This window comes from Emys orbicularis, chromosome 10, assembly GCF_028017835.1.
Source record: "Emys orbicularis isolate rEmyOrb1 chromosome 10, rEmyOrb1.hap1, whole genome shotgun sequence".
Taxonomy (NCBI): Eukaryota; Metazoa; Chordata; order Testudines; family Emydidae; genus Emys; species Emys orbicularis.
In genome coordinates this window covers 56,266,561-56,288,197 of record NC_088692.1, presented here as the reverse complement: position 1 = coordinate 56,288,197, position 21,637 = coordinate 56,266,561, and the positions used below count along the sequence as shown (strand labels likewise).

At 43.3% G+C, this 21,637-nt stretch overlaps 1 protein-coding gene across 1 annotated transcript in view; it reads left to right on the top strand.

Moving 5' to 3' along the window:
• Positions 1 to 9,686: 9,686 nt before the first annotated feature.
• The window catches only part of RAB8B (RAB8B, member RAS oncogene family), a 40,276-nt gene continuing 28,325 nt past the window's right edge, over positions 9,687 to 21,637 (top strand). The window contains exon 1 of the mRNA XM_065411831.1: positions 9,687 to 9,846. Coding sequence (XP_065267903.1) covers positions 9,723 to 9,846 — 124 coding nt within the window. The 5' untranslated portion in view covers positions 9,687 to 9,722. The remainder of the gene's footprint in view (positions 9,847 to 21,637) is intronic.

Below are 21,637 nucleotides of genomic sequence, written 5' to 3'. Positions count from 1 at the left end.
CTCTAAAAGGGCAGAGCATAAGTATTTTGCGCCCACTAAGGGGCACAAATATCTCTACACTCACCCCACCCCCAACTCCCTGGTGGTTGAGGCGGTCAACCATAAAGAGCGCCAAGGCCAGCCCGCTCCCACCCCTAAGAATAAGGACTCAAGGAGGCTGGACTTGTTTGGTAGAAAGCTTTATTCCTCTTCAAGCTTCCAGCTGAGGGTGGCAAACCACCAAGCCCTGCTGGGCAGGTATGATTTTAAACTATGGGTCTCAATGCCAAGGTTTACGGACTCCCTCCCTGAATGTGATAGGAAGGAGTATAACGCCCTGGTGGAGGAGGGCACCGCTGCTGCCAGAACAGCCCTTCAGGCAGCCTCGGACACGGCGACAAGAACCATGGCCTCTGCGGTGTTCATGCGGAGGGCGTCGTGGCTCCTCTTGTCCGGATTGTCCAACGAGGCACAGAGCTCACTGCAGGACCTCCCCTTCGATGGCAAGACCCTGTTCATGGAGCAAACAGATGTGAAATTACACGTTCTCAATGACTCTCGCACAACCTTAAAGACTCTTGGCCTCTATGCCCCAGCCAGGACCAAGTTCAAGCCTCAACAGGCCCCCAGCCAAGCCACCCACTCCCAATACGAACCTTCTTACAAAAAATCCAGGAACTATAAGAAGCGTCCACAACGGCAGTCTCAGCCTGCCCCCCAGCCTGGCCCCTCTAAGGGCAAGCAGGCGGGTAAGCACTCATTTTGATGGGACGCCCAGGGACGACTTACCAGTCTGCACCAGGGATCTGCACACCCTACCCTTCTCCAACCGTCTTAAACATTCCTCCCGGAGTGGTCATGACTGACCTCGGACCGATGGGTCCTCAACACCATCTCCCAGGGCTATACCCTCCAATTTCTCTCTACCCCACCTACCAACCCTCCCTCCCCATCCCTCTTCAGGGACCCCTCTCATGAGAGCCTACTCGAGCAAGAGGTCAGGCGCCTCCTGCACCTGGGAGCGGTGGAGGTGGTGCCTGCGGAGTTCAGTACAAAGGATACTATTCCCACTATTTCCTTATCCCGAAGGCCAAAGGGGGCCTCAGGCCCATCCTGGACCTGCGAGGCCTAAACCAGTACATGGTAAAACTCAAGTTCTGCATGGTCTCCCTGGCCTCCATTATTCCCTCCCTGGATCTCGGAGACTGGTACACCGCCCTTGATCTCCAGGATGTGTACTTCCACATTCACATATTCGAGGGCCACAGGCATTTCCTCCACTTCGGGGTAGGACAGGAACACTAGCAGTTCACCGTCCTCGCGTTTGGCCTCTTGACGGCACCCAGAGTCTTCACAAAGTGTATGTCTGTGGTGGCAGCCTACCTCAGACGTCGGGGGGTCCAGATCTTCCCCTACCTCGACGACTGGCTGGTCGAAGGCAGCTCCAGCCAGGTCTCAGGTACAGGACCACGTAACACTCCTCCTGTCCAAATGTACCACGCTGGGGCTGCTGGTAAACAACATCAAATCCACATTGGTACTGGTACAACAAATAGAGTTCATTGGTGCAATTCTCGATGCGACATCGGCCAGAGCTTCCCTCCCACCGGACAGGTTCGAAACCTTGAGGGATCTCATAAGGGCGATCACCAGGTTCCCTGTGACAATTGTCAGGGCGTGCCTCCAACTCCTGGGTCACATGGCAGCATGCACGTACGTGGTATGCCATGCCAGGCTCAGAATGCGGCCCCTTCAGCTCTGGCTGATCTCGATGTTCTCCCAGTCCAGAGACAGGTTGGACAAAGTCCTCACCGTGCCTGAATCCGTACTAGCCTCCCTCCTTGGTGGACCTCCCCGGACAACATGCTCCGAGGGGTCCCATTCAGGAGCTGCTCTCCTACCATAGAATTGGTGTCCGATGTGTCGACTTGGGGTGGGGAGCCCATGTGGGAGACCTCCAGACCCAAGGCCAGTGGTCCGCACAGGAACTAGATCTGCACATAAACGTCAAAGAACTCCAAGTGGTCCGTCTGGCTTGCGTGGCCTTCCATTTGTGCCTTACGGGCAGGGTGGTCAGAGTTCTCACAGACAACATGGCCTTGATGTTCTACATGAACAGGCAAGACGGGGCCTGCTCCACAGCCCTGTGCCAGGAAGCCCTCTGGCTGTGGGATTTCTGCCCACAATATCAACTTGGAAGCCCACAATATCGCCCACATTCTCAGCTTGGAAGCCCACCACTTACTGGGCATCCGGAACTCTTGAGCGGATCGCCTGAGCCAGGACTTCTCCTCCCAGCACGAGTGGTTGCTCCACCCGGAGGTGGCTCACATGATCTTCCGAATGTGGGGCACTCCCCAAGTGGACCTCTTCACAACCAGGCAGAACTGCCGGTGCCCCGGGTTCTGCTCTATGAGGGGCCTGGGCAAGGGCGCAATTTCCAACACCTCCTTCTGTCCTGGTTGGGTCAGCTGCTATATGCCTTTTCCCCAGTTCCGTTGATCAGCAAGGTCCTGGAAAAAATCAAGACGGACAAGGCTCACGTCCTCATGATTGCCCAGGCATGGCCCAGACAACATTGGTATGGGACTCTTACAGCCCTGTCCATTGCCGCCCCGTGGCAGCTGCCAACCTGCCCAGACATTCTCTCTCAGGACCAAGGTCACCTCCTCCACCCCAACCTTGCAGCCCTCCACCTCACGGTGTGGCTGTTCATTTGTTAGACCAAGAGGAAAGGACCTGCTTGGAGGGCATACAATGAGTCCTACTGGAAAGCAGGAGGCTCTCCACGCATCAGGCTTACCTGGCAAAATGGTCAAGGTTCTCTCGATGGGCTGCCCCACTCCAGTTAATACTGGATTACCTCCTTCATCTTTGAGCCCAAAGCCTAGTGCACTCGTCCATCAAGGTGCATCTGGGAGCAATATTGGCCTTTCACCCGCCTGTGCAAGGCCACACAGTATTTTCTCACACCATGACTGGTCGATTCCTTAAGGGCTTGGATCACCTCTTTCCTTATGTTTGGCCCCCTGTTCCACAGGGGGCCCTGAACTTGGTTCTGGCCAGGCTGACAGGACCTCTGTTTGAGCCACTTGCCACATGCTCATGGTCCCACCTTTCTTCTGGCAATCACGTCTGCTAGGAGGGTCTCGGAGCTCCGGGGTCGCTAGGGGTGCTCCCCTACAGGTACTGCTAGGGGAAAAACTTCTGGCACTGGTGCACGTGGCGAGCACGCACACCTACTGTGGAATGGACATGAGCAACACATCTCGAAGAACACCAGTTACGGAAAAGGTAACTGTCTTTTCACTTAAATGGCATGTTTGATCTAGAGACTGCTGGCCTGGGGTCTTATCTGTATTACAAGTTGAAGCAGTTTAAGAAAAATCTGTTTTTAGATTGATTTTAAGTGGACTCTTAAATGGATTTTAACTTGTCATATTGATTTAGCTTAAATTGTCAAGGAAATTTTAAGCAGTTTAAAAATTATTTGAGTGTCCATGCAAAGTTAGCATTGATTTAACTGAATTGATTTAGTAGCACACCAAAGATAGCACTGGTTTAACTAAACTGATTTAATAGCACACACACACATGCAATTTGTAGCATTTATAAGATTCAAAGTAATGCTTTTCCTTCTTGGGGTATGGGCAGATTGAAAGGTGTGCATATTTAATTAACTTTTCATTGCATTACTAAATGAGTCCATGTAACACCTTCCTAGAGTTCTCTTAATATGCATATGAAAAGAGTTCACACTTGCCCATCATTTGTGTAATGAAGAGCACATCTCTGCTTAAAGACCAAAAGACCAAAAAATTAAGAATACAGCTAAATCCACTTGCAAGTAACAGCAGGCCTTACAGAAGGCACTGTCACAAGGCCTAGAATGAATCCAGAAGCACCTAGATGCAATGCAGGACCTGCTTACTACAACTGAGAAAAAGATGGCAGATTATTTTGAAGTAATAGATGTATCAATTTCAGGTGATGGCTACCAACTGGTTTTAACTCATAATAGCATCTTCTCAAACCAGTCATTCTTAAGTGCAGAATACTATTATATTTAGTTAGCAGAGTCCAAAAGCTGGAGAACAAAGCTCATAATGATGTGCAGTTAGAAGGTGTTTGTGGAAGATTGAAGCAGGTCTGGGACTTGTGGATTCCACAAGTGTTTAAAATAACAGCATCTAGAAGGGTCCAAGAGCTACCCTTGTATTTCAAACCATTCTGTTGGTGTTTGAAATCTTATAGTCTTACAACGAAGAATTAAAAGCTCCCAGAATTTCTGACCCCTTGAGCAAAAGATCTTGATTTTCTGAGTTTAGCCAGTACTGAACAAGTTCTGCATTCAGTGGGCCTAGTGGTTTTGTATCCAGTCAGGCTTTCCCTTGAACAAAGAGGAAAGAGATTTTTGAAAATTGGGAAGTGATGGTATTTGCCAACCAAGACAGTAGAAATGGGAATTAAAGTTGAATTAGATGCATTACTCTCATAAGGATTTCAGATCATTCGAGTATGTGCAGACCAATTACAAATATTTTGTATTTTTCCTCTGTACATAAAATCGTTTATTTAGATTTTATATTTGTGACGTTTTATATGATATTAGTGAGCATCAAAGGACTATTTTGCTATGCACATCTTTCATGCTTTTCATCCAAGGATCCCCACCCTAGTGCTTTACAAACCATCTGTACTTCATTAAATCTTACAACGGTTCTTTGAGGAAGGTAAGGGCTACATATGTATTACTTCACTCCCCGATGAGTTGTTGCCATCTCTTGGGTGGGACTTAGCAGCTGTTTAACAGTACAAAAAGATATGGGTTAACTTAAAACTATTTATAATCAGATGATATGACCAGGGGAATGTAGTTTAAAGTTGAAATTGACTAGGGTTAATATATGATTTGGGTTTAATAAGAAAGACTGTATTACCATTCCTTCAACATACAAATCTGCACTAAAGACAATCTTTTCTATTTTGTTCCTATGAAAGTGTAACCCTTTAGATGGCTCATAATATTAACTTTCTTCTACCTCCCACCATCCCTAAAAACAAAACAAAAAAAAACCTGTAGTCCCCCATTAGTAGATAGAAATATATCTGTCAAACAGAAATAAAATTTTCTGTCATTGCTCACATTTGTCTAGCATGTGATGCACAACATTAAAAAAAAATGTAATGCTATAGCAAAGATTGGGTTTGAAGGAGTGGAATTTTTATAGGGCAAACGTCACGGTAGTTGTTAAGGCCTAACTGCTTTAAGAGCTTTGTGAAGTATATAGTTTGTACAGTCGCAGTTTTTACATACTAAACAAAGGCAGGAAAAAATGTAAATATCAGTGAGTTTTCACGACTTGTTTTTAAGGTAATTTTTAAGTTGGTGGTTAAATAAACATCTGTCTTGCAAGACTAGCAAACTGGCACTTTTCCCATTCAGAACTGAGTACAATATTGCAAAGCACCACAGTAATTAAAGAATGAAGTAATTTGCATTATTTTTCTATAAAACTGCTCTTGAGTAGCAGATGGTGAACACAAACGTGTTGCTCCAGAGACATATGAAAACCTATCTGTTCCATAAAAGCCTCAGTGACTCTCTTCGTTGCTGAACTAAGCTGATGTGGTAATCTTTAAAAGGGCCCTAATTAGGCTATGTAGCCACTCAGGCCTCAGAAAATAAAATAAATGGAAAATGTTTCAGTGATTAGTTTTTCATTAGTAGTTTCCCCTAATCTGATGTTCATGCTAGTCTGAAATAATTAACCTATTCAGTTTTATTGCTTCAGTGCCAGATTAGGCTGTCCTCATTTATAATCTTAAATCTTGCAATAAATAGCCTAAGAGCCCATCTTAATAACACACACACAGCCCACTACCATTGATGTAGAAAGAAAAAAACTAAGCAACCATATTCCAGAATTTCAGTTTGAACAATGCTGAGCATTACGAGTGTGAAAAAAATCTTGTATTGCTCCATTGGCTTGGCTCGGCTGATGATATACTGATCTCCCTGAGGTGTTTGTCAGCTGAACAGACTGAGATTTCTGCTCCACTTGTTGACATGATATCCAGTTGTGGAGGTCAGTTGGGGGAGGGATAGCTCAGTGGTTTGAGCGTTGGCCTGCTAAACCCAGGGTTGTGAGTTCAATCCTTGAGGGGGCCACTTAGGGATCTGGGGCAAAATCAGTACTTGGTCCTGCTAGTGAAGGCAGGGGGCTGGACTCGATGACCTTTCAAGGTCCCTTCCAGTTCTAGGAGATGGGATATCTCCATTTATTTATTTATATAAAGTTAAATCCTAATATAGCAAACCAAAGGTTAGTTCCAAGTTCTTGTTGAAACAGACTTCCAACTTGTAGAGAATTTGAAACCAGATTTGTCATTGGATTTGTGTTCATAGTTTGTAACTAGTACATCTTGCTCCCATGTCAGGAATCTTACCATGCTTAAACCTTTATTTAACAAGAAAGGTTTGGAATTATGCTGATTGCATTTGTTTCTTCAAGACGTCTTATTAATGTATTTCATTGTTTGGGGCAGCTCCTAATTATATTTTGTCCAAATGCAGCGATCCATATTCTTGTAGGAGGCCAATTAATAGAATGCTTTGGCCCTGTTTTAAGACCCCTACGTTGGTTCCCTCATGAAATTATGGTTTAATTTCAGAGTGATTATGATGTTTGATGCATATGATGTATGTTGGCTATCTATGTATGACTGAACCCCATGCATCTCAAGTTCTTTACTTAGTTCAAAATCAGCAGGTAACATAGCTTGTCCTAATGTACATCTGTGAGAAAGGACCTTTAGCAACTATGGGCCAGGTCCTAGCCCTGTAATCTTGGTGCAGTTGGGACACTTGTCACACAGATTGGCCCTAGACTATCTGTTAGGGAGGGTTTTCCCCATCCTCTCCCCCACATTTCTGGAACCCGTCTTCTCCCCGCAAAGGACTTGAGAATCTGTATGCGATGAGGGGTCATGGTTGCACATCATCTCCACAACCTCCACCAGTACTATGGAAGGCCTACTCAGAGGTTAGTACAGATTAACTATTGAGCAGAATATCCTTTAAGAAGGGTACCAGGCACCACTGCTTTGTCAGCAGGGCACCACTGGAGCCATAGTTACAGGAAAGTGAGGGAGAGCTCATAGGGGATTGGAAGGGAAACCAGGGTCTTTAAGGCCAGACTCTTCCCCTCCAGTTAAGGGGCAATCCTTAACTGAATAATTTGGAGCAAACTGTCCCAAAACCATTTCCTGTAGGATGTCCCGTGGGAGAGAACAATCTGTCCCAATGATTTACAATTGTACAACTCTCTCTTTCTGTTCATAGGGCTCACTTTGTTACAGCTTTTGAAACTAAATTAAAGCAGTAGTTCTTTCCTATTACTATCAGTTGTTTTTATAGTTTTGTTTATTTTGATAGAACCCTGTGACATCCTGTGAAGGACACTGTAGAAGTGCATAATGATGCTGACTCACTCCAGAACATTACAGGTAGCAAATGAAAGAAGAAGATACTGACATATTAACAGTACTTAAAAGACAATTCTTATCTCATTTTACACGGATATATCACCATTTAAGGTGGCTAAATGAAACATTTACTGCCAAAATTAAATCAGCTTTCACCAGATCTCTTTTTGCACCGCAAAATTTTATGTGCATATAACTGAAGTATTATGTCCTTATTTATTTGTGGGTATAGCTTCTATCACTTGAACATCTAAATACCTGATTATGTCCACAAATTTAATTTAGATATTTAGATTTCCAAGTGGCAGAAATTGTGGATGCAAAATTGACTCTAGTACCTCACAGGATGAAGCCGTATGATCCCAGGTGGCAGCCAATTATCCAAGTGTCATTAAACCCTGAGTTCTTGTGTCTCCATGTACAAACCTCATATCCCTGGGAAGTGTAATCAGAGCACTTACATAAAAAGAACAAAGGTTAGTATGTTGACAAGTCATCATGCTTACCAGTAGTATCAGGGATATATAGGTATTGAAAGAACTGATAAACCTCATGTTCTTGGTGCGCATTTTTGATACTGTACATGTTGGTATCTCTATGGGATGCCTCAGCTCAGAAGTAAAACTTCTACTCTGCATTTCCTGGGTTTCTAATTTTTTTCTAAATTTTAATGTTTATGAAAGGTAATACACATCCAAAACACTGATATGTGCCTGAAACCTTTGCATCACCTTAAAAACAATTTTTGTGGAGGATTGTTATATACAGATAAAAACAAATATCTGGTGCAGTACCTTTTAAAGTTTATATACAGGCCGTTGGTGAAACATTGCTATACACAAATATATCCACAGCTATTTAATACAGTATTGTTGTGCAATGTAGGGTTTACAAGCAGCCAGTGTAATGTTTGTATGCATAGGAACTCTAGGTACATAGCAGATATTCAGGTGCTCAGATACCAGAGTGATGACTGTGTTATAAAAATAAAATTAGATAACGGATGCAGAATTGCTAGGAGAGTCTGTATGGATGTAATTTTTCATGCCCAAACCAAATACGCTTTATAAAAGGAAGCCATGGGTTTTATAAGTAAGTGTAGGTATCTAAATGTATTTACCCAAACCACAAAGTCTGCAGTTGGCTCACTTCTGCCACTGGATGCAAAGAAAGCCTTTCATATGATGAAATGGACACATCTGTTTGCAGTGCTCCGTCACATGGTATTCAAAGATCCATTAGTTAAAAATAAGCTTGGTAGTAACTGAAAGTCACTACCACCTCACAGATGTTTTGTGTCAATGTGAAATGTATTGCTGATCCCTGTCCTGAGTCTAGTGCTAAGGGATCCATATTACCAGGAAAATCTAGTAGGGAGATTAAGGCTTGAATGGTCATGGAGACTGAACTCTCCATTTTTTAGGTGGTTCCACAGACACGTTTGCAGCACAGGACCACCACCACAATCTATGCTACTACACGTATTCTGAAAAGAGAAGGATAGCTTGTGTCTTCACAGCTACCAAACCATGAACGTTCACCACGGCTAATGCCACTGACATAAAATTATTCGATGTGTTGGAAACATTACACTCAAATGAAGGGCAGATGCGGTTGGAGCAGGGCAGAAATCCCCATGTTCACCATTTCTAACATTTCCCCTGATGGCAGTGGAGTGGCCCGGCAGTGACAGCCTCTGTGGGGGAAGGAGACAGAGAGTCTAGGTGTTTCAAACTGATCTTTAGGCAAGGTCCTTTGGCAACTAGGTAACATTCATTAGAACTAATTCAGTTAATGAGTTAGGCGATATTAAATTGCAGGGGGCTTTCCCCACCCCAGAGCCACTCAGTTCAGCACACCTAGGCTCCTTACATCACCGGGGCCTTGCCCCAACACCCTTGGCCGCAAGGCTCCTCATTGCAGCAGTGCCTACTCTCCTCCCCGTAAATTGAGCGAGTTTTCGCACTACACGGCCCTGTCCGCCCCAGAGCCGCTGCCCGAGCAGCCCCAGGCCTCTTGCTCCAGCATAAGAGCCGCTGTCCCGCGTTCCGGAAATGAGTCTGGGGTGGCCTTTGCTCGGGAGACTACATAGCCCATCAGCCCCGTGCGCACTTCCGGCGCGTAGTGATGAGCCTCGGGGCGTTGCCGGGCGTGATTGGATGTCGGCTTTGGCGCGTCAGTGTTGTGGGCGGGGAGTGGCGGTGGAGTTTCCTCCTCCCTAGCTCCCGGTAAACCAGAGCCTTGGCTGAGCGAAGATGGCGAAGACCTACGACTATCTTTTCAAGCTGCTGTTGATCGGCGACTCGGGCGTGGGCAAGACCTGCCTGCTGTTCCGCTTCAGCGAGGACGCCTTCAACACCACCTTCATCTCCACCATCGGTGAGGGGCTGGGCGGGAAACGGAGCCACGGGCTGCCCCGGAACCCCCCCGATCACTTCCCGAGGAGCCGGGCCGGGGGAGCTGAGAGGGGAAAGGGGCACAGGCTGCCTCGGCACCCCCCGATCACCTATCGTGAGGGGCTGGGCTGGGGAGAGGAGCCCGAGCGAGGAGAGCTGGGACGGGGCTGCCACACTTCACCGTTGTCCTCTTCCTTCTGGTGAGGGGCTTCGCAGGGTGGCGGGGGAACCGGAGAGACGGGGGAGCGCGGTTGGTTGCCCCAATGCCGTCTGCCCCCGTTACCGCTGTGGGGGCTGGGCAGAGAGAGTCGAGTGGGAGGGGAAGCGGCCTGGGGTTTCCCTCTTGGCGCTGTTTCCGCGCGGGGACGGGCGGGTTCGTGCTGGCCCGGCCGTCGGCTATAGCTGTCCTGGAGCGAGCGAGTGCCCGTGAGGTGGGTCTCCGCCTTGCTCGGAGCCAGTCAAGTGCGGGGGAAGCCGGGTCCTTCTGCCCTCAGGGGGTCGGGGGAGATATGCCAGCCCGGGGCACATCCTCTGGCCCCGTGGAGCCTTCTGGTCGGGCCGTCCCCTCTCCACGGCATCCCGCAAGCCCGCCTGGCTGTGGCCGCGGGGCGCTCTGCCCGTCGGCAGGAGGCAAGAGGGAGTGAAACTTCTCCCCCTCCCTAGTCCCCTTTTCTTGGCTCCTCGGAGCAGGCTCTAGGCTGCGGTTCGCATTATCTCTGGCGAAGTGCATTACCGCGGGCTGCCTTGCTCATCTCCGGCTGCGGCTTCGAGATCGCTGTGTGCATTTCCCTCTTGTTTAGCAACTTGACAAGTCATTAGGGAGGTGCCCTTTGCTGAGCTCTCAGCCCAAACCTTGTAGCAGTGACTGGCAGTCTGCTCAAAACATTGAACTTTGCTTGCTTCGTTGTTAAGTCAGGAAAATAAGACCTAGGAGCCCCAGTCATTGATCAGGACTCCATTGTGCTAGGTGCTGCACAAACACAGAACAAAAAGACCCCTTACCCAAAGGAGTTAAATTCTCAGGACAAATTCTGGGCTCTCTAAATGGCGTGTACAGTGGAGACCATAATGGATAAATATAAACTATCATAGTTCAGTCTTGCAGGAAAACAAGTGGTTTGAGCATTGGCCTGCTGAACCCAGGGTTGTGAGTTCAATCCTTGAGGGGGCAATTTAGGGAACTGGGGTAAAAATCTGTCTGGGAATTGGTCCTGCTTTGAGCAGGGGGTTGGACTAGATGACCTCCTGAGGTCCCTTCCAACCCTGATATTCTATGATTCTAAATAGCTACACCTTTTTTTCCTCAAAGCAGTTTCTCTGACACTTACAGTCCTAACTCTTTCTTCAATCAGATCATCCAGTTTTGAATGTAAAATGTTTTCATGTGACTTGAGAAATGGCCAACTGTTGACAGTTGTACAAACTCCCCGGACCATCTTGCTCTCCCAGTAATGGAAATCACTTTAATGGGTTAGGATGTTTTAGAAATGCTCTTTAAAATATTGACCCAAGACTGAACTTAAAACAAAATCCAGAACATGACACTAATGGATTTGGGGGAGGCCTTTTCTAGGCTGTTCAGGAGTTGTCCTCATAACTGTTTTCCTGTTGCTTGCTAAATTCTTTGTGATGTGCATATGCAAGTTATCAGGGAATGGAAGAAGACTCAAACTGCTTAAACTGGGTATTGCTCAAGTTGTATTAAAAAAAACAAAAAACTACTTGATTAGAGAGAGTAAACAATGGTAGCAATTAGTAGTCATAGTTGAAGGTGAGTTGATTTTATTAGTTATGGGTAATATTAATAATTGTCTTAGACTTTAGTTCCATAAAAGTGGAGTACATATGAATGTGTATATTGAGTTCCTGAGATTTGGAGTGGCTTTTCTTGTGATTAAAGTTACTGTTTTTTATGTAATAAGACTTCTCAAGGCAGTATCTTCTTCTTTTTTTTTTTTTTAAAGCACAGATACTTTTGCAACAGTAGTGTCCTAAAAACTACTGAGCTCTATGCATGACTTAATTATCTAATACAACAGACTATTATGTTAAACATTTTCACATTGACTGTCAGTTTTAAATTGAGCAAAGAGAATTTTTATAAGACCTTTACTGTATTAGATGTAAATGTGTTGTTACTGAAATATTAGGCTTATGTCCCAATCCTCCAAACGCTTAAATTCATGCTTAACTTTATTAAGTAGTCTGTTGATGCTACTTGCATGATGAAAGCAAAGATGTGCATAATATCTTTACAACTGAAGACTAAATCTTTATGCACATTGCTAGTGCTTGGCACGATGAAATCCATGCTCATCTGAAAGATTAAAACTTCTTATTTTATGGAGACAAGTAAAGGTGATCTGGAGTGGAGAAACAAGGTTTGTGCTCCTTGTGTTTTGTGAGTAAAGAAGACCTGAAATGTTTTCTACTCTAATGATTCATGTTTTGTTATCCTGTAGACTTGATGTACTGCTGGTGTTATGAGATGCTGGCTATGGAGGAAGTGAATTCTGACTAAGATAGGAAGTAGCCTGAATGATATTTTTGAGTTAGGACTAATTAACTACCATTTGGGAGAAAAGATGTCTCTTTTAAAGATTAAAACTCTACCCTTTCAGTTAAGGACTGAGAGCAGATAGTCCACATCAGAGTCCCAAGAATTCTCCATGGAAGACTAGACTTGATGCTATGACATGTCTAGGCTTTTTTTAAATAAAGGGGGAGGGAGGTTAAAACAAAGCACAAAGGTTAGATATTTTTTAAATTCTTTGTGAGGAAGGGAAAAAATTCCTTGTTTCTTCTGCAGCCATCTTCAGAATGTAATCTCAACAATTCTGTTTACCAATAACAGTTTGATTACTGGCTTTTCTGAAGGTTTTTTCATTGTGTATTCAGTTGAATAAGAAGTTTTGGTCATAGAAATGTTATTAACAAGCAGCATACCCACCTCCAAAAAACCCATGCACAGGTTAGACACTGAACATATTTCTGTGTTTATAGTTACAGAAAGAACTGGATAAAGTAAATTGAGCTGCATTCAGATTCTCTCTCTCTCTCTCTCTCTCTCTCTCTCTCTCACACACACACACACACACACACACACACACACACACACACACACACACACACACACACACACACACACACACACACACACACACACACACACACACACACACACACACACACACACACACACACACACACACACACCCCTCTTTCCTGGTTATACTTCATGACCTTCTGCTTAGTTCCTTAAAACTCAAGTGCAATTTCATTGGTCTGCTTTGGATTTTAAAGATACTTTGTATATATGACGCTACTTTTCTCTATATTGCCTACCTTAGCTTAATGTGTTACTTTTTTGTTTTCACTCTTCCTTCCCTCCCTGTTTTTTATTTTGTGTTTTAAAAGGATACTAACTTTAAGTCTCATCAATTTGACAGAGTTACTGGTAGTTTTAAGATCTGCCCCGACTCCCCAATTGATTGGGCTTTTACAATCACATTTTCCAATATTTTGTAATTGTGTTTCCTCCCCTGTTGGTTTATGGAAGACCTCACAGAGGGAAACTGAGTTACTCTAGGGGAAACTGACTGTATGCAAAGTGCTGACAAATGCCCAAACAGAAAGACTGCACAAAATGGAGTATTCTCTATTCTCAGTTGTAGGTCAGTGTTCTAACGTGTGGGTGTATGCCGTGTGGTTTTTGCTTGTTTGTTTGTTTAGAACAGTGGTGGGCAACCTGCAGGCCACATGCAGCCCGTCAGGGTAAGCCGCTGGCGGGCTGCCAGACTGTTTGTTTATGTTTGTACAGCTGCCCACAGCTCCCAATGGCTGCGGTTCGCCATTCTCAGCCAATAGGAGCTGCGGGGAAGCAGCGTGGGCCTGGCCACCGCTTCCCGCAGTTCTCATTGGCCGGGAATTGCGAGCCATGGCCATTGGGAGCTATGGGCAACTGTGCAAATGTAAACAAACGGTCTGGCGGCCCGCCAGCAGCTTACCATGATGGGTCGTAGGTTGCCCACCACTGGTTGAGAACAATGTCCAGACTTCTACTTAAATGGATGGTATCTTCTTAAAAGCTTGCTGTCTGATCTAACTTAATCAGTTTTACAATGCTAAATAACACATCATACATGTAGTGTTGTCCTTCCTGAAGGCTCTTGAGTGCAGTGTATAATAAATTGAATTATTTCTCCCATGATTAAAATGCAGCTATTTCAAGGGTGGAACAACACAATGCTGTATCTAAATGGGAGTAAATTGGGTAAAATCTAGCTACAGGAATTGAAGGTGTCAGAATACTGGCTTCACGTGACCACCAGAAGATGGTGTCTCCAACAACATGGTGTCCCCCTAGCATCCTGTTGTACATGGAATCTACCATAATTTGGAGCACCATCTAATACTACTTGGTGGCACCTTTAGGAGAAATGGGATATGTCTACACTTTGAGCTGCGGGTGTGAGTCCCAGCTCAAGGAGACATACTTGCGCTAGTTCTCATCAGAATGTAGCTGCTATAGCCTAATTGGTGGGAGGGGCTATCTGCCCTGAGTGCATGCCTGCAAGCTGGGAATCTCACACACACACACACACCCCTCCTGCTTTGAGTGTAGACATACCCTTACTTAGTCTCTATTCAAGTACTGAGCTGGAGCTGGCTTAATTTTTGAGAACTGACATATCTTGTCTTTTTACTGTATGAATTAGCCTTATGCTAGGCCCCATTTGTGTGGGGGTGGGTGGAAGAGGGGTTGGTGAGGTGTTTGTGTGTGGGTTTTTGGTTTTGACTGCATTGTGTTACTCTTTAAATTTTCCTTTTCGGCCTCAGATCCATTCCTAGCTATGGAATTCTGCCTTCTCTGTGTCATAGCAGCTTAGGCCTGCCTTGTGCTGTTGCAAGACATTTCTCTGGTTGCTCCTACTGTTTCCCAATCACGACTTGCATTGTCACTTAGCAATTTCAGTCACCACAGCATTGGAAGTTATCCAGTCTGATTTTTTTTTTTTTTTTTTTTTTTAGTAGCTGAGAAGAAGGTGGGGAATGTGGTAATCCGTTAATTTCATTTCTACCAATTGTATAATTAAATCACCACTGAAATGATATGCTTGTGTCCTTGTGTGGGCCTTTCAAGACTCACGGTGCTCTGTTGATGTGCTCAACCCTTGGTTTTATGGATTCCTTTCTCTTTCCCCTGCCCACATTGGTGATGGGGCGGGAGGAGGGGAATATACTTCATGCTGAATACAGGTGTTTGCCTGGATGCTTGCAACTAGTCCCCCTGATTTCTTGCCCCCCCCCTTTCTCCCCCTGACTACAATTGTGTTCATGCTGTCTCTTTACTTAACTACCTTTTTGTCTTTCTCCCTCTTAGAAAGAGGTCCCTTTTCCTCAATTACTCTAATCGTTAGTAGGGCTCCACTCTTCACATCTTAAAACTTTTTCCTGCAGGAGAAACTTATTGCTAACATGGACTTGTCACTACTGCTTCCTTGATTGGAAACTCTTGCTTTCATACAGAACTAAAAGGGAAGTAAAACTCAATCAAATAAATTGAGCCAGTTTGCTCAGCCCAACAAGCCAATATAAAAGAACTTAAATTCCTGTTAAACCTGATAAAAGATAATTTATCCAAAATATAGAATCTGTACTTTGCTGGTCCTATCAATTACTGATTCTAAAGTCTGGGCCCTAAAGTGTACATACAGTCCTATTACATAATTTACTTGTGCACAGTATTGAATGACAGTCTGATAGTCTGCAATTCTCTAGCTTGCTGTTTGAGTAGTGCTGGCGAGCAGAATGGGATCCATTTTATTTAGAGTTAGAAAGCTTATTCTTATTCTCTGGGTTCCTTATCCAAGATGATATCAACATGTGGCAAAAAGTCATCCAGAGTGTACTGTATCTGATGGTTAGAACAAATTGCCTCACTTTTTTCTTGGGCTTCATTCTTGAAAAACAGGGCTATCCAGAAAAAATTAAGCACATGTATGCTGACTTTAGCTTGTCAAATTAGTTTAATCCAAAGTATACAAAACGATCCACTTCTCCCTAGAATGAAACTTCAGCCTCTGTAATAGCCTTTAATAGAAACTATTTCAACACATTTTATTGTTAAATTATACCAGACTGAATATTCTGGTACAAGTTAGTGAGGCAGAGTTATGTAAAGAGAGAGTGAATTGTCATAGGGCAAAAAGAGGGAGTGCTGAAGCTTTGATGAAGAGGAAAATTTCAGTTGGGCTATTCTTGGTGGCAAGAGCTATAGATGGAAAGTTCATTGCTGGTGAGATGGTGGAAAGAGACAGTGATGGAAGAACAGGGAAAAAATATTCAGGAGTGGCTTGGTGGCAAGAACTTGTAGCTTCTCTTTAAAATTAAGGTTTTTGAAATGAAGGAGACACTGAAACTGTCTGGAGGGGGTGACAAGGTGGTGCTGCTTTGCATTAGTGGGCTATGTGTGCAGGAGTCCTGAGGAGTGGGACTTGAAGACGGGTCAAAGTGTGAGGAGGTGAAGGCTTGCTTGGGAGAATCAAACAACATTACTGGGGTGGTAATAGGCAAATATGTGGCAAGAGGAAGCTTCAGAGACAAATGTGAGGCCTGAGTACGCAGGAAAGATGGCACTGTGTTAGGAGACTTCTCTTGGTCAAGAGAAACCATCTTCTGTGTACATTATAGGTGAATAAACATATTGAGGTACATAGAGTATTTTCATTTCAGCTTTGAATGTTCCACATTGTACATTAATCAGTACGGGGACATCTTAGGTTGCAACCCTTTTTATTATTAAAATGACACTACTTATACTTTCTGTGCTCTACAATAAGAGCAAATCAATGTGAGTGAAATTGCTTGGTTTGTATTAAAAATGATATTGCCGCTTTGTCTTTGCGTGTTACCCTGAAATAACATGACAGATGTCTAACTGTTTCATCCCCACTTTTAACTGGCAGATGGAGCTGTCTTGGTTATGTATTGCCTGATTATTTGACCAACAGAGGGGCAGATTGAAGCAGTGTTGGTAGCCTGCTCTGAATAAACAATTTTTGTTTAAGAATAGATTAACACTTAATGAATTTAGGAACAAATGTGAAACTTGTAGTTTGTTAGCATATGCTATCAGGAAAGTATTGTAAAGCATTTAAAAAAGTGATTACTATTATCTAGGCTCCTTAACAGTCTTGTTCCTGTTTTAATAAGAGTTGAAAATAACAGTTCTGCAGTTTGTCACTTTAAGCTGTCTTTTTAGTGGTGGTATTTGTCTTGACCTGGCTTTCTTTTTTAAAAGTTGGCTAAAGTTCATACTATGATTCACATGGTGAAGAACACATTCTGTGTTTAAAGTGAGGTATTGCTTGATTTTAATCTTTGAGATTGCCGTACAAATTAACTTTGTTTACGTAAACATCTAAAATTTCCCGTTGAAGCGTCCAAGGACAAACTGTCACTTTTAACTTTTATCTTCAAAACGTTTCAGTGTTAGATTAAAGTATCCTGTTTGTAAAGATTAGTTCTCACTTGGGGTAAATTGGGAGTATTTCTATTTATTTCTTATTTCTAAGAAGTTACATGAGTGTAAAGCTTGTGTGTGAATATAGAGTTGAGCCTCATTCATTTTAGCTTCTTGACTTTGAACTCAAAATCAAAAAACCAAAATCCTCACAATGGAAGGAGTTCTTTCTTGTCCTTGGAGGATGTAGTAAGGGACTTTGTGGTCCTGGGGTGCGTGTATGTATTTGTTTTTCCCTAGAGCTTTCTAACAACAGATAACCCTGTTGCATAATGGCCTGTAGGAAGCTTTCATGAACAGCTGTCAAATTCTATACAATCAGATCTCAATTTAAAACCAAAAACCTCCCATAGTTGTAAAGTTCGCTCCTTTGTTTCTCCCAAGTTGAAACAGCAGAATATAAAATGACTGGTATTAGTTGCTCAATGTGTATCAGCAGGCAAAATGCTAACAGAATGTTAGGAACCCATTAGGAAAGGGATAGATAACACAGAAAATATCACAATATATGCATTATACATGCAGCTCTGGTCATCCCATCTCAAAAAAGGTATATTAGAATAGGAAAAAGTACAGAGAATGGCATCAGAAATTATTAGGGGTATGGAATAGCTGCCATATGAGGAGAGATTAAAAAGACTGGGACTATTTAGCTTAGAAAAGAGATGTCTATAAAATCATGAATGTTGTGGAGAAAGTGAATAAGGAATTTACCCATCCATATAACATGGCAACCAGGGGTCACCCAATGAAATTAGTAGGCAGCAAGCTTAAAACAAACATTAGAAAGTACTCCTTCTCACAATGCAGAGTCAACGTGTGGAACTCGTTGCCAGAGGATGTTGTGAAGGCTAAAAAGTATTACTGGGTTAAGAAAAAATTAGATTGGCTATTAGCCAAGAGGGTCAGGGATGCAATCCCATGCTTTGGGTGTTCCTAAATCTCTGACTGCTAAAAGCTGGGACTGAATGACAGGGGATGGATGGATCTCTTTCCCTCTGAAGCATCTGGCACTGGCCACTGTTTTCAGAAGACAGGAAACTAGGCTAGATAGACCATTGCTCTGACTCAGTAGGACCATTCTTATGTTCTTAACTGTTATTGGGAATCCATTGCTGTTGACTTCACTCTTATCAGTTTCACTGTTGCCAGTTTCAGTCTGTTGTGGCTTTGGCAAGATCTGAGCAAGGTAAAGATGCAGGATTTGATATTCATTGGGGGTTAGTACCCAAAAATGGAGGCCACGGGGGAGTGGTAAAGTAGCAGACATGCCTTGCACAAACTTCTCGCAAGAACTAAGTGTTTCCATTGGTGGTAGGGATTAGAAAATGTCGTCTTCCTGCCAAAAGGGGTTGGAAGGCTATAAAATTCTCACACTGATTAGCTGAAGGCTACAAAAGAAAAGTGGTGAAACCCTGGCTCCATAACTTAACTTCCATTGACTTCAATAAAGCAGGATTTCACCTGTAGTCTCCAAGGTCAATCCTGATGTGATTCCCAACAGCTGGGTTGTATGGCTTTGCTTTTTTTACATGAATGGTTTAGTTGTACACCCTAGTAGGACACTCTGATGAGCATAGGGCTAAGGTAAAGTTTCCAGTGAAATGTTCAGCTCTTGGAGATGCAGTGAAAAATGGAGCTACTCCTTTAAAAGGCTGTTAGAGCTAATTAAGTACTGTATTTAATTGTAATACATTTTCAAACAGGCGTATTCCTTTAAACTTCAAGAGATTTGGTGACATGGGTATCTTTCACCCTGACTTGCAGGCTTTGTCTTTGGGTTACAGTTGTCAGGCAAACTTTTAGAGTCCTACTGATGATCATTCACATTTTGTGAAGATAAACCAGAGCAATAGCTTGTTCAATGTGATACTGAAACGTAAAAGGGATGATGTTTCCTCTGAACATCTTCACATATTAGCTGGCTCCAAATTGTGGATGTCTCTTTTATCCTTTTGGGAATAAGCTTTCGTGGGCTAAAACCCACTTCATCAGATGCATGGAGTGGAAAATACAGTAGGCAGGTATAAATACACAGCACAATGAAAGATGGGAGTTGCCTTACCAAGTGGGGGACCAGTGCTAATGAGCCAATTCAATTAATGTGGAAGTGGCTTATTCTCAACAGTTGACAAGAAGGGGTGAATACCAAGGGAGGAAAAATCACTTTTGTAGTGCTAATGAGGCCAACGTAATCAAGGTGTCCCATTTCAAACAGTTGACAAGAAGGTGTGAGTATCAGCAGAGGGAAATTAGTTTTTGTAGTGACCCATCCACTCCCAGTCTTTATTCAGGCCTAATTTGATGGTGTCCAGTTTGCAAATTAATTCCAGTTCTGCAGTTTCTTGTTGGAATCTGTTTTTGAAGTTCTTTTGTTGAAGAATTGCCACTTTTAAGTCTGTTATTGAGTGTCCAGAGAGATTGAAGTGTTCTCCTACTGGTTTTTGAATGTTATAATTCCTGATGTCTGATTTGTGTCCATTTAGTCTTTTGCATAGAGACTGTCTGGTTTGGCCAATGTACATGGCAGAGGGGCATTGCTGGCACATGATGGCATATATCACATTGGTAGATGTGCAGGTGAACAAGCCCCTGATGGTGTGGCTGATGCGGTTAGGTCCTATGATGGTGTCCCTTGAATAGATATGCAGACAGAGTTGGCAACGGGGTTTGTTGCAGGGATTGGTTCCTGGTTTAGTGTTTTTGTTGTGTGGTGTGTAGTTGCTGGTGCGTATTTGCTTCAGGTTGGGGGGCTGTCTGTAACCAGTTTAACGATTTTGTTGTGCCACCTGTGGTGTTCCAGGATCACTTTAATATCACAAGTCTAATTACAATACATGATGAACCTTTGGCCTCTTTTTGGGTAGCATTTTGTCTTCTGAGGTCCTAATTTTATTTGAGCCTTATTAAAAGCCCTCGTAAAACTTTTCATTGGTATGTACTAATCATGGCTATGCACTGAGCACTGCAAGCCTCTAAATTCCTCTTGTCAGGAATCTATCAATATGTTTTCTTATATGACTGTATATGTTTTCGTATATTTCTTAGACAAGAGCTTGACCTTTACAAATGTGGGATATAGAATATGATTTTCATACCCTCAATTTGACATACTTTATAACCTCAGCTAAGCCTATAGATGGTTTGGATGGTTCTTCTCTTTATATTGCCCTCATCTACCTGCTTCAGTGAGTTATTTAAAACTAAAACCTAACAACTCAGAACCAGACATAGGCAGGATTGTTACTGTGAAACTAAAGTTCCCATGGAAATAGTCTCTAAACATTCCCCTGCAGCGTTTGCAAACTCTGCAACGTGGTAGGAGAATATGAGATCCAGAAGTGAAATTAACTAGATAAAACTGAAACATTATGCTGTCTTCATCCTCCCAACTGAGTAAAAAATATAAATGTTGAAGAATTAATTTTAGATTGTAATAATCAGAAACCGTGTGGGTAACATAGGCAAAGAAAACAAGGAGTCCTTGTGACACCTTAGAGGCTAACACATTTATTTGGGCATAAGCTTTTGTGGGCTAGAACCCACTTTATCAGATGTATGAAGTAAAAGATACAGGAGCAGGTATAAATACATGAAAGGATGTGGGTTGCTTTACCCAGTGTTAAGGCAATCTAATGAGATAAAGCAATTAACAAGGACTCCTTGTGGTTTTTTTTTTTTTTTTTTTTTTTTTTGCTGATACAGACTAACACGGCTACCACTGAAACCATAGGCAAAGAAAACAGCTTTTCAAAATGACTTTTAGCCTGTGCTTTTTAAATGTGTCACTTTACTGGTGAGGGAGGAAGCAGAAGAGGGAATAGGAAGAGTGGACTGGACTTCCAAGCAGTTCTGTTACCAAAAGTTGCTTCAGAGCAATTCTACTTGAGTACTTGCCTAAAAAAATAAAAGGCAGGCTGCTATCTCTGCAGTGATCCTGACTTCAGCTGGCTTAGAGGGAGGAGTCTCAAACTAACTGGTGACTTGGGGTCCAATATATGCCATTCTGATGCAAGAGGCCAGTTCTTGTTGTCATGCCCACTAAAGGATGTGGTTAAATCCTTGATTCAGAAAGCTTTAAAGTTTCTCTGAAGCGAAAGTTACTTTCTACAGAACTAAACTTCAAGTCCAGTGTCCTATGCTCAAGACCTAAAATTTCATGTGCTGCATGCCATCCTGCTTACGCAATGGGCTTTTCTCAGAGTGGAATCTTCATACATTTTAATGAGAGGTCACTTGCATGCATGAT